We start from the raw sequence: 13927 nt of genomic DNA, 5'->3' as shown, positions 1-13927 counted from the left end.
AGCCAAAACTGCAAACGTTACTCTAGATGTGACTGCGCCAAAGGTTTATATGAGGGCGCTTGCCTCAAGCCAGGGCTTGCATTCTGCATTAACTCTGATATGGCCACGATTCCCTTGCCCACACTAAATGTTATCACTGAAGTAAGCGTGGGCCTCTGTGTGTACTTAACCCTTAGACCCCGAAGCTGTTGACATGGGAATTGCCTTAGTTAGCAGTTGCAGAAATCGCACATTGCACTTCCAAGAGGGACAGTCGATGTGGTGGCAGGTTGAAGGGGAGGGGAAGGGACGGGACGGGACGGGACACAAGCACCAATCACCAGGGAGAATAGATCGGGTGAAACAGGCTGGTCTTTTGATGCCCTATATAAGAGCCTACAACCTCAAACTAACAATCACTTCTATGTTGACTGGCTCCTTGTAATTGATCTTTTGGGTAAGAATGAATTGACTTTATTTTATTTAAAAAGAAAGGGTTTGGGGTGGGGTGGAGCAATGGAATTGTCACTTTACCCCCCGGCAGAAATATTGAAACTTTGCCAGCTATGTGACACAGGCAGAAATCCAACCAATAGAGCTTGACTTTTTTTATGGATTACGGCAGAATTCAAGTGAATCCACAAGCCCTGCTCTTGAAACCTTGGTGTGTGGGGGCACTTGTTCTTTCAGTGGGCAGGTGAAAAAAACACTCTCCTGGGTGTTCATATGGGTCTGAGGTGTGGCAGTTGTGCAACGGATGTCAAAGCACAGAATTAAGCCGTGCCGGGGGCAACTGCCCCAGTTTAATTTTAGCCTGTTCTCAAGAGGGGAAGAAGGTGTCAAGGGTGGAGCAATAGAAGGATGGGAAAGTAGAAAATCTGAAAGGAAGCTGGTGACAAATGTGAAACGGAGGGGTTGTCCTTGACAATAGTTGTTGTTTGGCTACTGCTAGGCTGCAACAAAGGGTAGCAGCGTGAAGTGCTCTGATTTGGGATAAACCGGTTCCGTTCCGTTCCCAACGGTCAGTCTGCATTCTCAGTCCTCAACTGCTGCTACTGGTGTTTCCTGTAGGCTTTCCCCCCTCCCAACACACAATGTTTTCTTTATTTCTGCAAACCTTGGGGGCTCCCCCAGCCTGCTGATAATACCCCCTAGTGCTAGGGTTGCCATACGTCCTGAATTTCCTGGACATAGATGGGATTTGGCAATCAGAAACAGTGTCCGGGCGAAAATTGCTTAAATGTCCAGGAAAATCCAGACGTATGACAACCCGTGTCGGAAATGTAGATTTTGGTGAATTTCCTTTTAAAAAAAACAACTCAAAAAAACTCTACACTGGTCCCAACTTGACTGCGTAAGCACCTGAACTAAGGGAAGTGAAATTACTATTGTTCGATATTCAACACCACCTATGTACATTTTAATTTTTCATTTAGAAAGATCCTGTGCCACCTTTATGAGTTTGGGATTTCTAAATTACTTTTATTACATCTCCCTTTCCCCCCTCCCTTTCCACCACCTTTAGGTATTCAGCCTCCTCTCTAGCACAGGCATTGCAGCCTTCAAGAATGGCTGCTCCCTACTGACCAAAAAGGAGGGATACAATAGTTTCTAGTCCTCATGAAAAGTTTTGGGTTTTTTTAAAGCGTGCCATGCGGTTGGACAGAAAACGTGAAGTGTTTTTTTTGGGGAGGAGGGGGGGAATTGTTCACAAAGTTCACATATTTACTATATTCTTTGTTTTTAAAACAGTAAAGTATTTAACAAGCAAGCAAACAAAAAAACCTGCCTCACGAAAAACCTGAGAATTCACTTGGCCAACTAAGTCTATACCAGGGTTTCCCGAATTTGGGTCTCCAGCTGCTTTTGGACTACAACTCCTATCATCCCTAGCTAGCAGGACCCAGTGGTCAGGGATGATGGGAATCGTAGTCCAAAAACAGCTGGAGACCCAAGTTTGGGAAACCCTGCACCATACCTTTACAGCAATGCTTCTATCAAACTATCTGATATGGTGAGCCATCATTTTGCCCCAGTCTCATTGCGCCAGGGGCTGGCACCATATTTGGTCTCTGACGCTTCCTACCTAACCTGAGCTGTGGGAGGGTTTACGTGGCCTTTGAGCAGATAGCTTGTGGACTGCCAATGGTTTGTGGGCCATCCCTTTGAGGACTACTGCTTTCCAGCACATTCTTTCCTCCCAGGGAATTCTGGGCACTGTAGTTGACCCCTCAGGGAGCTTCAGTTCCCAGTAACTCTTAACGAACTACAATTCCCAGGATTCTCTGAGGAGAGCCACGTGTCAAATGTACACTGTGGGTGAAGCCTGCGTACACACAATGCCCTCAAAGCACGTCTTCTCTCAAGGAATTCTGGGCACAGGACTTCACCCATAGCTGTCAAGTTTCCCTTTTTTAAAGGGAAATTCCGTTATTCCAAATAGGATTCCTCGCAAGAAAAGGGAAAAGTTGACAGCTATGACTTCACCCCTCACAGAATTCCCAGCAATTCCCTTAACAAACTACAGCGCCCAGAATTCTTGGGGGGGGGGGAATGTGCTTTGAATGTGCTTTAAAGGTATAGTGCGTACAAATCAAGCCGTAGAGTGTGCGGGCTTGGTCTTGCTTCCTCACCTCTTTTCTCACAACCTCTCCCCGTCCTCCCTTTCCCCCCAGAAAGTAAAGGAGTGCTCCAAGCGTGCCAAAATGAAGGTGTTCGCTCTCGCAATCCTGTTGGTCAGCGTCTGCTGCATGGAAGGTACTGTGGGGCAAGGGGGCTGGCAGTGTTCTTCATTGCAAACCGTGAGGGAATCAAAGAGTGCTTCTAGGTGGAACTTAATTTGCAAACATAATAATAATAATAATAAATAAATAAATAAATAAATAAATAAATTATTATTTATATCCCGTCCATCTGGCTGAATTTCCCCAGCCACTCTGGGCGGCTCCCAATCGAGTGTTAAAAACAATACAGCATTAAATATAAAAAGCTTCCCTAAACAGGGCTGCCTTCAGATGTCTTTTAAATATAAGATAGCTGCTTATTTCCTTTATATCTGAAGGGAGGGCATTCCACAGGGAGGGTGCCACTACCGAGAAGGCCCTCTGCCTGGTTCCCTGTAACCTCACTTCTCGCAATGAGGGAACCACCAGAAGGCCCTCGGAGCTGGACCTCAGTGTCCAGGCTGAACGATGGGGATGGAGATGCTCCTTCAGGTCACTGGCAACCATTGAGGGTGCGTGTTTGTTTTCCACTTACTCAATTTTCTCCAGTATTCTTCCATCTGGACTGAACTTCGAACGACACAATGTGGACACAGGAGAGGGGATACTGCTTGCGTGAGGAGCAGAGCAGAAGCTCTCTAGGTAGAGCATTTGCCTTGCATGCAGAAGGTCCCTGGTTCAGTCCCCAAGGACATCTCTGAGAGCTCAGGGAGTGGTGGCGGGACGACAATGAGTGGTGAGAAGGAGGAGAAGGTGCTGGGAACTGAAGGGGTAACAGGGCTTAGTGAGCTGGGAGAGTCTGTGACAGACAGAAGTCCAGAATCAGAGGCAGAAGCAGGAAAGGTAGAGGAGAGAGGCCAAGATGAATCAGGCTGTTGAAGAGTCATGGGTGACTCCCCCTCTTGCTGCAACAAGCTCTGTTCTCCTAGAACCAGAAGAGGCATGAAGTGGAAGGAGCAAAGACAGACTGCATGCCGGCTCAGTCTCCAATTGCTTCGGGGGGCAAACCCTGGAAAGGAGGAGACCTACACAATTGTGGGGAGGCAGGGACCTTTAGTTTCGGCAAATGATTCATGGGGATGAAACACCTGGAGGTGGGTTCCTATGTTCATTAGGCCTGTTACTCAGCCAAGTCTTTGCAGATCCTGTTCTTGCTAATAAAGCTTTAACTCCAACATGCTCTGTGTGATTTACTGCTGGCTCGCTCCTGTCGTTCAGGTAGGGCTGGGAGGAACCCCTGGAGCGTCACTGAAGATGATACTGAGCTAGTTGGTCTGATTCAGTATGAGGCAGCTCCCTATGAACTAAGAGGGTGTACTGGTTAATGGCTTTTCCCCTTTGTACTGTCGAGTGACCCCCTATTTACAAGTCTCCCCCTTTCCTTGCAGGGACTGTGGTCAGACGGCAGGCGGAACAGGCTCCAGCCGAGGCTTCTGATGTCGTGCAGCAAGTGCAGAGCTACCTTAATAGCTTATCTGACTACTTCAAAAAGGAACTCGTGCCACAAGAGAAGATAGAGGAATTCAAGGCCCAGACAATGTAAGAGCTCCTTCCCCCACTCACATCTTTCTTTATTTTTAAACGTATTTTTTATTAAAAGTCCAACAATTCAGAAAGACAGACAGAACGAAAGGCGATTGAGCATGGTCAGGTAAGGAGATGAAGCATCAAAAACATAACTTGTACAAAAAAGGCAATATTTCGATTCAAGGCAAAAACAGCGGATCAAATACACATATAAATGAAACAGCACCAGATCCAATGGCATTTCAACTGAAATGGGGTGAGGACCCTTTTTATACAATCCTAAAAAAAACTCTGGATCAGGTGACCTTCTCCTCCACTGCCCAATAAAGGCACCAAATTCTACACATGGAACCTGGTTACTTTTACCAAGGCCTGATGGTTATTGGCTGGTGGTGAATCAGAGACTGGCTTTTTCCCTGCTAGCACCAGTGTTGTGGAATGCAATCTCCCTGCTGATATATGAGATGCTCCATCTGCATTGGCATGCTGCCGGCTTTTGAAGTCACTTATTTATACAGGCATTCCCTTATTCTCTCAGCCCGAGCCTCTTGTTTTAATTGCAGTTTCATTTTAATGGGATTGTTTCATTGCACATGTTAATTACCGTCATTTATATATTAATGTTTCAGCTGGATTGTTTTACCATGCATTTAAATTACACCGAATTTTAAACAATTACCGTATTTTTCGCCCTATAGGACGCACTTTTTCCCCTCCAAAAATGAAGGGGAAATGTGTGTGCGTCCTATGGGGCGAATGCAGGCTTTCGCTGAAGCCTGGAGAGCCCCACCGCCAGCCCCACAAGCTCGGGGGACAGCGGGGACTTGGTTAGAAGGCTGGCGGAGGGCTTCTCCCTCCTCCAGCCCCGCGAGCTCCCAGAGCGATGCCAAAGCTACACGCAAAAAATCTAGGTGCGTCCTATGGGCCCCTATAGGGCGAAAAATACGGTAGTCTGTATTTTAACAATACACACAGGTCCCGCTATCAGAATGCTCCTTATCTACAGATTCCAAACATAAAGAATTATGCCCAAACAACAGCTGATTCAGATATCGGAACATCTGAAGTTTGCCCACTTCCTTACTTGTTTGTGCTTTGCTGGTCAGTCGCAGCCATTTTGGGGCAGAAAGCATGGAAAAGGGGAACAGGCAGAGAGAAGGGAGAAATCAGTTTTTCCTTTGTCTCTCTTTTGCTGGTTGGCTGCGGCCATTTCAGGATGAAACCATGGAGTGAGAGAGAAGACAGATTGGACAAATCACGGATCAGAAATGTTCCCATGGGAAATAATGGAAATTGTCGTTATGCAAACTCTTGCCTAACGAACGATTTCCTGAGGAACGCATTGCATTCTAAAAACTGCCTGTACTGTACAGTGCAGTTGGTTCTCACGTTTTGTAAACTGCTTAGAAGCAATCTGGGCATTAACCAGTTGCATATATATGTAATTAATTAACTCATAATCGGTAATATGGCTAGGAATGGAACCCCCATGCACTGGGGCAGTCTCTCCAAATAACAGCTGCTGAGGACTACCCAAAAAGGGGAAAACCATTTGCCTTCATGCTCTGCTTGTCAGCTTCCCAAAAGTGTCCGTCATATCACTGTTGGAAATGGATAGGATTAGAGCAGGCACCCCCAAATTCAGCCCTCCAGATGTTTTGGGACTACAACTCCCATCATCCCTGACCACTGGTCCTGTTAGCTAGGGATGATGGGAGTTGTAGTCCCAAAACATCTGGAGGGCCGAGTATTGGGATGCTTGGATTAGAGGGAAGCCCTTGGCCTTATCCACTTATTGATTCTTTTATTCGTCCGTTTATTCATTCTGACAGGGCTTACGTGCAGCGGGCACAAGAGCATGTGACTCCTGTGGCTGAACAACTCAGGGACCAGGCTACCCAGTTCTTCTCCAGCCTTTTGAGTACCATCCAGAAAAAGACCAAGTAAAGTAATGGAAGCTCTGTTCAGAGAGGCTCCATCCTCATCATCTGCTGAAAAGGAAACTAGGGAAAATCTAGCACCTTCTTGTAATCCAAAGACTGGCTGGATCTCACTCTGGTTGTAATAAAGGCGCCTTATTCTCTAAGTGTGTGCATGTGTACATGTGTCTGGGTTTTGATACAGGCAGAGCATCCAAGATATTGCATGTCCACTCCACTTAAAATGGCCAGCAATGGGGTGGGTCTCAAATGGGGACCCCGAAGCCCCCTCCATGTTCATCTTTTTCTTTTATACCATGTACAGTTCCCTGCCCCACTGGTACGTCATCCCAGTTTGCTGTTCCTCAAGCTGTTGTAACGAACTTCAACTATTTAAACAACAACAACACTTGATTAAAAGCTGCACTGTAAATTTAAAGTACTGTACTTTTCTGTGTATAATACTAGGTTTCTTTTTTACTTTAAAATAAGCTTAGAAATCTGGGGGCGTCTTATACACGGATAGTGCATATGCCCATTTTCTAAATTTGGGGTCCCTAAAAGTAGGAGGCGTCTTATACACGGAAAAATACGGTACATTTAACACACATCCCAAGGTAGACTGGCACTGTACACTGAAGGTTCCATTCCAGTAGGGTGCCATCGCAGTGCCCCCGGACACGCGCTGCGCCCCGACAGGCGGCGCGCCCCGCCCCGCCCCCAGAACATGTGCCACGCCCCTGCGGGCAGCGCATCACAGCCCCTGGGGCACGAGCCACACCCCTGCCTGCTCTCCGCCCCTGGTAGCGGAGCATGCAGCTTCGCCACTGCAACTGCAACTGCCCTCTGCCGATATTGTTCACTAAGGTAGAGTTTCCTCTGATCCGGCAAACGCTGCATTTGTTTAATATAAAACACACTCTATTTAAAATCGAAGCACCCAGTGTGGTTTACAAACAGGAGATTAAGCAACATCTTTAAAATACACCGCTGGGAGGGAGAGCTCAGTTAGTAGAGCATAAGACTCTTAATCTCAGAGTCGTTAGGGTTGCTGTATTTCAGAAAGTGAAAATCTGGTCACAAAAGTGAGGGGTGTGTGTATCAAAGTTGTTAAACTTTTTTTTTTTTGGCCAAAACAAAAAAATCAGCAGCGAAACCCACCTACAACATGGATTGCCATATGTCCAGGTTTTTACGGACATTTACAATGGACGTTGAAAATTCCACCAGGACGCTGTTTTTGGAAGCCAAATCCTGATAATGTCTGGGATTTTTCGGACGTATGGCAGCCCTAAGAGTCATTAATTTGAGCCCCACATTGTGCAGAAGATTCCTGCATTGCAGGGGGTTGAACTAAATGCAAACAGCACCCCCTGGCCAGCCCCAGAGTCACCATTCGCCTGAGGAGCTTGTAGCCAGGGCTGCTGCAACAAACAGCTGTGCAAGCCTTGGGGAGGCAGAGAGGCAAGAAGGAAGCAGAGGAGGGAGGGAAGGAAAGAGGGACAGAGGCCAGGTTGCCCACGGCACCCCTGACCATCATTTAAGGCACCCCAGGGTGCCACGGCACCCTAGTTGGAAACCACTGCTATACAGTATATGTAAAAATGTAAGGCTGTCATCACGCTGCAGTTCTTGTGGATGCCAATAGGTGGCCATGGCAACTGCAGCTTGATGAAAAGCAGGCAGGCCAGCGAGGAGGTGGCAAAAGTGACAAGCAACCCAGGTGAACTATTTAACAGAGGGAGGGAGGTTAATGGGTTAAAAATAAAATAAAATAAAATGAATATTACTTGTTAGCTATAGATCATTGTAATCACTGCAAGAAAAATGTCAAACCAAACACATAGAAAAGATGGATGCATGCCTAATGGTGCTATATAACTCTCAAACGGAGGCAGTCATCCTGTAAACAGAGCTGATGACACAGGCTCTGCTGTGACAGGCCAGCTCCATCAGGCCTCCCCTCCCCTCAACTGTCACTTGGGGGCAGCCAGTCCATCAGGCTGCCTCAATGGGAGAAACACGAAACTCACCCCACCTGCTCTGCTGGAAGCCCAGCTCCATGTGCCAACTGGAAACAACCATTCAGAAATTGTTGCCTGAGTTTTGATTTTGATTTTCCTCTTCCCTCCTTGCCCCTTGTGTGTCGTAGGGTCCTTGTTCTTGTTGTTTTTGTTTACATGGTAAGACTGTCTTGTTTTGACTGTATGCAAGCTACTCTGGGAGCCTTTTTGGCTGAAAAGCAGAGTAAAGGTAAAGGGACTCCTGAACATTAGGTCCAGTTGCAGACGAATCTGGGGTTGCTGTGCTCATCTTGCTTTACTGGCCGAGGGAGCCGGCGTACAGCTTCCAGGTCATGTGGCCAGCATGACTAAGCCACTTCTGGCGAAACCAGAGTAGTGCATGGAAACGCCATTTCACTTCCCATCGGGAGCGGTACCTATTTATCTACTTGCACTGGCATGCTTTCGAACTGCTAGGTTGGCAGGAGCAGGGACTGAGCAACGGGAGCTCACCCCGTCGCGGGGATTCGGACCACTGACCTTCTGATCGGCAAGTCCTAGGCTCTGTGATTTAACCCACAGCGCCACCCGCGTCCCACCAAGAGCAGAGTCCAGTACAAATGCTCTAAATAAATCAGCAGGTTTGAAGCTTAATGCTCAAACTCTCCAAGGCTTCGCTCCACAAGCTGGGAGAGGTCTGGCATTTGCCACGATGGCTTCAGCAATTAGGCTGCTTTAACGGTCTACTTAAGTCAGATTTTGGGGACGCAGGTGGCGCTGTGGGTTAAACTACAGAGCCTAGGACTTGCCGATCAGAAGGTTGGCGGTTCGAATCCCTGCGACGGAGTGAGCTCCCTTTATCTTTACGTCAGATTTCAGAGAGCTTACAGTTTTGGACTACGACTCCCATGAGCCCCAACCAGCAAACGACAACTGGGTCTTGATGGGAATTGTAGTCCAAAAGATCTGGCAGGCATTAGGGTGAGGCTGGCTGCTCCAAGCTCATGCGGCGGAGAGGAATCCGTCCGCTCTCCCAATCCTTTGGTGTCGGGTAAAAGTGGAATCCAAGGAAACCACAGCGCCCTAATTAAGCCACATAAGAAATAACTTCCACCAACAGCCTACATGTAGCCTCTACTCTTTTCTCCCAGCTCTATGATTCTGCCTCTCTCCCCCCCCCGCTCTACACTCTATTTCCGCCCTCAACAATCATGTTGGGGAAAGCGTCACGTGATCTATTTCCGCCCAACTGCTCACGTGCTAGGCAAGGATGACAACAACGCGCGACGTTTCCTCGCCCTGCCCAACGGGAAGCCATTTCCGGTTAGCGTACCTCAACAAAGATGGCGGACGAGGCTACTCGCCGGGTAGTGGCCGAGCTGCCTTTGCTGAAGACGAACGCGGGTCCGCGGGACAAGGAGCTGTGGATTCAGCGGCTGAAGGAGGAATACCAGGCGCTCATTAAGGTACGTGGTCCTTCCCGGTGAGGAGTGGGAGCTATGTGCAGGGAGGCTGACGTGGCTCCGCTGCACTACGGTGGCTTCAGAGGGTCAAGTATAGTCAGGCGTTTTCGTGCTGCTGCAATAGGAGAAACTTGCGGGGCCTGAGGCTGCAGGGCTGTTGCCACTTCCCTGGGAGTGAGCCCCATCGAAATCAGTGGGACTTGCTTCTGAGGAGACCAGCCTCCATCTACTCCGACGCCTGCCAGTTGTTTCGAACAACGGCTCCCACAGTCCAGGGCCTTTGGCTGTTTCCTGGGGCTGATGGGAGTTGCAGTGCGAAACGTACTGGACAGGTGGTCCCCGGTCTGATGGTTGTACAGTGGTACCTCAGGTTACATACGCTTCAGATCACAGACTTTGCTAACCCAGAAATAGTGCTTCAGGTTAAGAACTTTGCTTCAGGATGAGAACAGAAATCATGCTCCGGCGGCGTGGCAGCAGCAGGAGGCCCCGTTAGCTAAAGTGCTTCAGGTTAAGAACAGTTTCAGGTTAAGTACAGACCTCCAGAACGAATTAAGTACTTAACCCGAGGTACCACTGTACTGTGATTCAGGAGGGTTTGTGCCCAGGAAAGCTGCCAACCTAAGTGCCATGTTCCGTACGCTGCTCTGTGTGGATGGCACTGCTGAGTAAACACACCTAGGACTTGTGTCTGAGTTCACCTTTCTTTTTCTCTCTCCCTCAACACCCCAATTGTTTTTTGGAAGCTTACTGAGATAAGATCTTTGGGGGGGTGGACTATATTTTTAATTGTAACTACTTTTGTAACATTTTAACAGTTTTACTTTTTAAAAAAAAGGTGGGTGTGTTTGCTGCCCCGGGCTCCTTTGGGAGGAAGGGTAGGATTTAAATTTAATAAATAAATAAATCCGCCCTCCTAAAGAACCCTGGGATCTGTTGCTTACCGCTCACAGAGCTATGATTTGCAGCACCCTTAACAAGCTACAGTTCCCAGGAATCTTTGTTTGTGTGCAGGGTGGGGTAATTTTAAATATTGTATACGGCTGCAGGAATAATTCGTAACCTGCCTCTGTCAGATTTTCAAAAAATGTTCATTACAGACATCATGCTATGGAGGTTAACCTTGCTGACTGTTTTATTTTATGGATTCTTTCTGTAGTATGTGGAAAACAACAAGAACGCTGATAATGATTGGTTCAGGCTAGAGTCCAACAAGGAAGGCACAAGGTGAGTACAAGGGAGACCCCAAAACTTTGTGGAGAATCCTGGGAACCGTATTTTGTTTTGGGTGCTGGGAATTATAGCTCTGTGAGGTCTGCACTCTGAACAAACTACAGTTCCTGGGATTCTTCATGACTGTTAAAGTGGCACAATAGTGCTTTACATGTATTGTGAATATATTCTACAGCACTTGGAGAATGTTGAAGACACACATTTTTACCCTGGCTTTTGGCAATTGGGATGTATATTTTTATTTCTGTAAGTTGTTTAAATTGTTTTTAACACTGTTTTAATTGCCGTTAACCCACCCTGGGACCTTGAGGTGAAGGGTGGGATGATAGTAGCAATAATAGTAATATTAATATTCATTATTATGTGGGTGTGACTTTAGTGCGACAGGAGATGTAACTTTGTCATATCTCTTTTTCTTTCCTTGCCAGGTGGTTTGGGAAATGCTGGTACATTCACAACCTCCTGAAGTATGAGTTTGCTGTTGAGTTTGATGTGAGTCTTTGCCCCGTGCCCTCCTTTGGGCTTCCTGGCCCTCCTGCCTTTCATTCCGCACTTTCTGTGAGAGAGCTGCTTCTTTTACTTTTATATATTTTATTTAAACAATTTGTATATTGTTTAATCACAGTTGCCTGTAAGCAGTGAACAAGAAACCCAATGCAATGTGACTGAAAATGAGTTAAAGCTATATGATCAGAGTTCAATTAAAAAGCTGGCTGGAATGAAATAGTTTTCAGAAACCACCGGATGGTCAGCTACCTGTGGATTTTGGTGAGGGCTAATTAGGCCAACCTATGCAGGATTTCTAAGTATTAAGCTCTGCTTAAACCCCATTTGCAGATTCCGGTAACATATCCATCCACCGCGCCGGAAATCGCCATCCCAGAGCTGGATGGAAAAACAGCAAAAATGTACAGGTCAGATGCTCTCCTCCTCTATATTTTAGCCAGTTTGTATGGTGTGGTCTAGATCACAATTTTCCCTTGTATCTGTCCTGTTAATGTCCCATCTTAATACCTCTGTGTGTCTTCTTGCAGGGGCGGTAAAATATGTCTGACGGACCACTTCAAACCTTTGTGGGCCAGGAACGTACCTAAATTTGGGCTGGCTCATCTCATGGCCTTGGGGGTGAGTTGTAGGTGTGTGAGAGAGTGTGCGCACATGTGTTTGACTGGGCTGCTTGGGACATCATTTAGTAAGCCCCAAAGGCTGCTCTTGTCAAATGAGTAAATTGCATTGGCAGCAAACCTTCCTATTGAAAAACCGTGTCCTGCAAATAAGTATCAAAGCATGAAAACAACACAGAAGTCTTCCATTTTCTTAAAGTTTAAGAAATGCATTGCATTGGTTTTTGTGGACTAGAGCCCGTGTCAGTTGTATCCATGATACATCAGGGGTGGGGAACTTATTCTGGTCTGTAGGCCAGATCTTTCATTCCCCATCAGCTGGCAGGCTAGGATCAGGCTGATCAGGATTCAAGCTGAAAAATGGGTTCCTCACCTCTATTGTAGATAATACTGAGCCTAGATAGGCAACTTCATATGTTTGATGTGAACTGGGAAGCCTTGTAATTGTAAATATTGTTTAACAATCCTAAAAATGGAGGAGAGGGCTATTCTCTGTTAAGTACGGTATGTCACATGGCCAAGGAAGGGGAAAGGATGCGACCCTAGTGGCCTCCTGACGGTCCTCTTTTTGTCTTGCAGCTGGGACCCTGGCTGGCTGTGGAGATCCCAGACTTGATATCGAAAGGCCAGATTGAGCACAAGGAGAAATGAGGCAGGCAGTGCGGACTGCGGGTGGAGGCTAGGCCTCGGCTGTTCTCCTAGGCCTCAACCATCAACAGCTGCAGACTCAAACATGTGCCAGTGACTTTGTTTTGTGCTTCTCTGTGTAACTTTTGAACCCTGGACTTCGCACTGATCCACAGAACATGACTCACTAATTAAAAAGAAAAGAAAAGCAAGCCTTTTTCTAAGAGTTGCTGTTTTGCTTGTCTCTTGAAAAGCCACCTGAACGCACTGTTGTGGCAAATCTTATTTATTTATTGAGAAAGATTTATATACCACTTCCATTAGGAAAAAAACTTTAGATGCTTTACATAAAATGATAGGGAATATTTATTTAAAAATAGCAATAAAATCAGACCTTGGGTTGTAACTTACTATGTTTTACTCAGAGTAGAACCAGTGAAATTAATAGCTAAGTTAATGCTGCCCATTAACTTTAATGGGTCTTCTCTGAGTAGATACAACCCTTTAAAAATGTAATAAAACTGAAACAAAGATGAAAACCAAGAGGTGTTGAAGGCAAAGTCTGCATTGCTTAGCAGTCTTGTACCTAGAGCTGCTCATGCATTCTAAGAAACCAAAAAATATCGGTGGCAAATAATGGTGCAGTTTTGAAAGGTGAAGTCCGCAATTGATTCAAAATGGCATTTTATTGTATGCAGCCATAGAAAAAAACCTGCTCCTTGATCTCCAGAACCATCAAGCAAAATTGGGTTATGATATCTTAAGAGGTAGCCAAATGCATGACGAACTGACAAACTACTTTCCAAATACATAGTATAGGTATAGTTTTGCAGGGAGCAGCATTCTATCTCTGCTACCTAGGAGGGATAGGTGTGTGTGCAGGAAGAGGGGAATAAGCTATGAGGAAAGACTACCTCAGGGGTAGAACATCTTCCATCTCTCTGTGCTGCTGGGACAGACCTCAGCCTGAAACCCTGGGTAGACAATACTGAGCTAGATTGATGCTGGAAGATTCGAGCCATGGGATTTGCTCCCACAGTATGTTGTGGTGGCCACTGAATTGGATGGCTTTGAAAGAGGATTGGACAAATTCATTTTCATACCACAAATTAGGGTTGCAATATGGCTTTGGCTGTAATGTCTGGAAAAATCCAGCCATATAGCAACCCATGTTGGAAGTGTAGGTTTTGGTGAATTTCCTCTGGATTTTCACTTTTTGAAATATGGCGACCCTACTATAAATGTTCAGGGAGGTGGGTGGGTTGTTATATTTTTGTTGGTTTACATAGCAACAACTGTGTCCCTCCAGAAAGCATGAATGCACCACAG

At 46.4% G+C, this 13927-nt stretch overlaps 2 protein-coding genes across 2 annotated transcripts; both read left to right on the top strand.

Moving 5' to 3' along the window:
* The first annotated feature begins 236 nt into the window (after positions 1-236).
* Positions 237-6315, top strand: APOA2 (apolipoprotein A2). Its single transcript, XM_083591652.1, has 4 exons — positions 237-436; positions 2655-2736; positions 4091-4241; positions 6062-6315. Exons 2-4 carry the CDS (start codon positions 2685-2687, stop codon positions 6174-6176), a joined length of 318 nt encoding a protein of 105 aa, XP_083447778.1. The 5' UTR covers positions 237-436; positions 2655-2684; the 3' UTR covers positions 6177-6315.
* Positions 6316-9449: 3134 nt separating this feature from the next.
* UFC1 (ubiquitin-fold modifier conjugating enzyme 1) lies at positions 9450-12810 on the top strand. The gene is made up of 6 exons (XM_083591614.1): positions 9450-9617; positions 10774-10841; positions 11276-11339; positions 11685-11761; positions 11882-11972; positions 12551-12810. The coding sequence occupies exons 1-6, from the start codon at positions 9495-9497 to the stop codon at positions 12620-12622; spliced, it is 495 nt and encodes a 164-aa protein (XP_083447740.1). The 5' UTR covers positions 9450-9494; the 3' UTR covers positions 12623-12810.
* The last annotated feature ends 1117 nt before the right edge of the window (positions 12811-13927 follow it).

Source organism: Podarcis filfolensis, assembly GCF_964270895.1.
Source record: "Podarcis filfolensis genome assembly, chromosome: 16".
Taxonomy (NCBI): Eukaryota; Metazoa; Chordata; class Lepidosauria; order Squamata; family Lacertidae; genus Podarcis; species Podarcis filfolensis.
The sequence above is the reverse complement of the archived record's forward strand: the minus strand, read 5'-3'. Positions and strand labels throughout refer to the sequence as shown.

Coding starts and splice junctions, on each gene's coding strand:
- APOA2 (XM_083591652.1), top strand. CDS start 2,685: ATGAAGGTGTTCGCTCTCGCAATCCTGTTGGTCAGCGTCTGCTGCATG. Junction 2,737..4,090: donor CAGCGTCTGCTGCATGGAAG/GTACTGTGGGGC, acceptor CTTTCCTTGCAG/GGACTGTGGTCAGACGGCAG. Junction 4,242..6,061: donor GAATTCAAGGCCCAGACAAT/GTAAGAGCTCCT, acceptor TCATTCTGACAG/GGCTTACGTGCAGCGGGCAC.
- UFC1 (XM_083591614.1), top strand. CDS start 9,495: ATGGCGGACGAGGCTACTCGCCGGGTAGTGGCCGAGCTGCCTTTGCTG. Junction 10,842..11,275: donor TCCAACAAGGAAGGCACAAG/GTGAGTACAAGG, acceptor TTTCCTTGCCAG/GTGGTTTGGGAAATGCTGGT. Junction 11,762..11,881: donor AAAACAGCAAAAATGTACAG/GTCAGATGCTCT, acceptor GTCTTCTTGCAG/GGGCGGTAAAATATGTCTGA.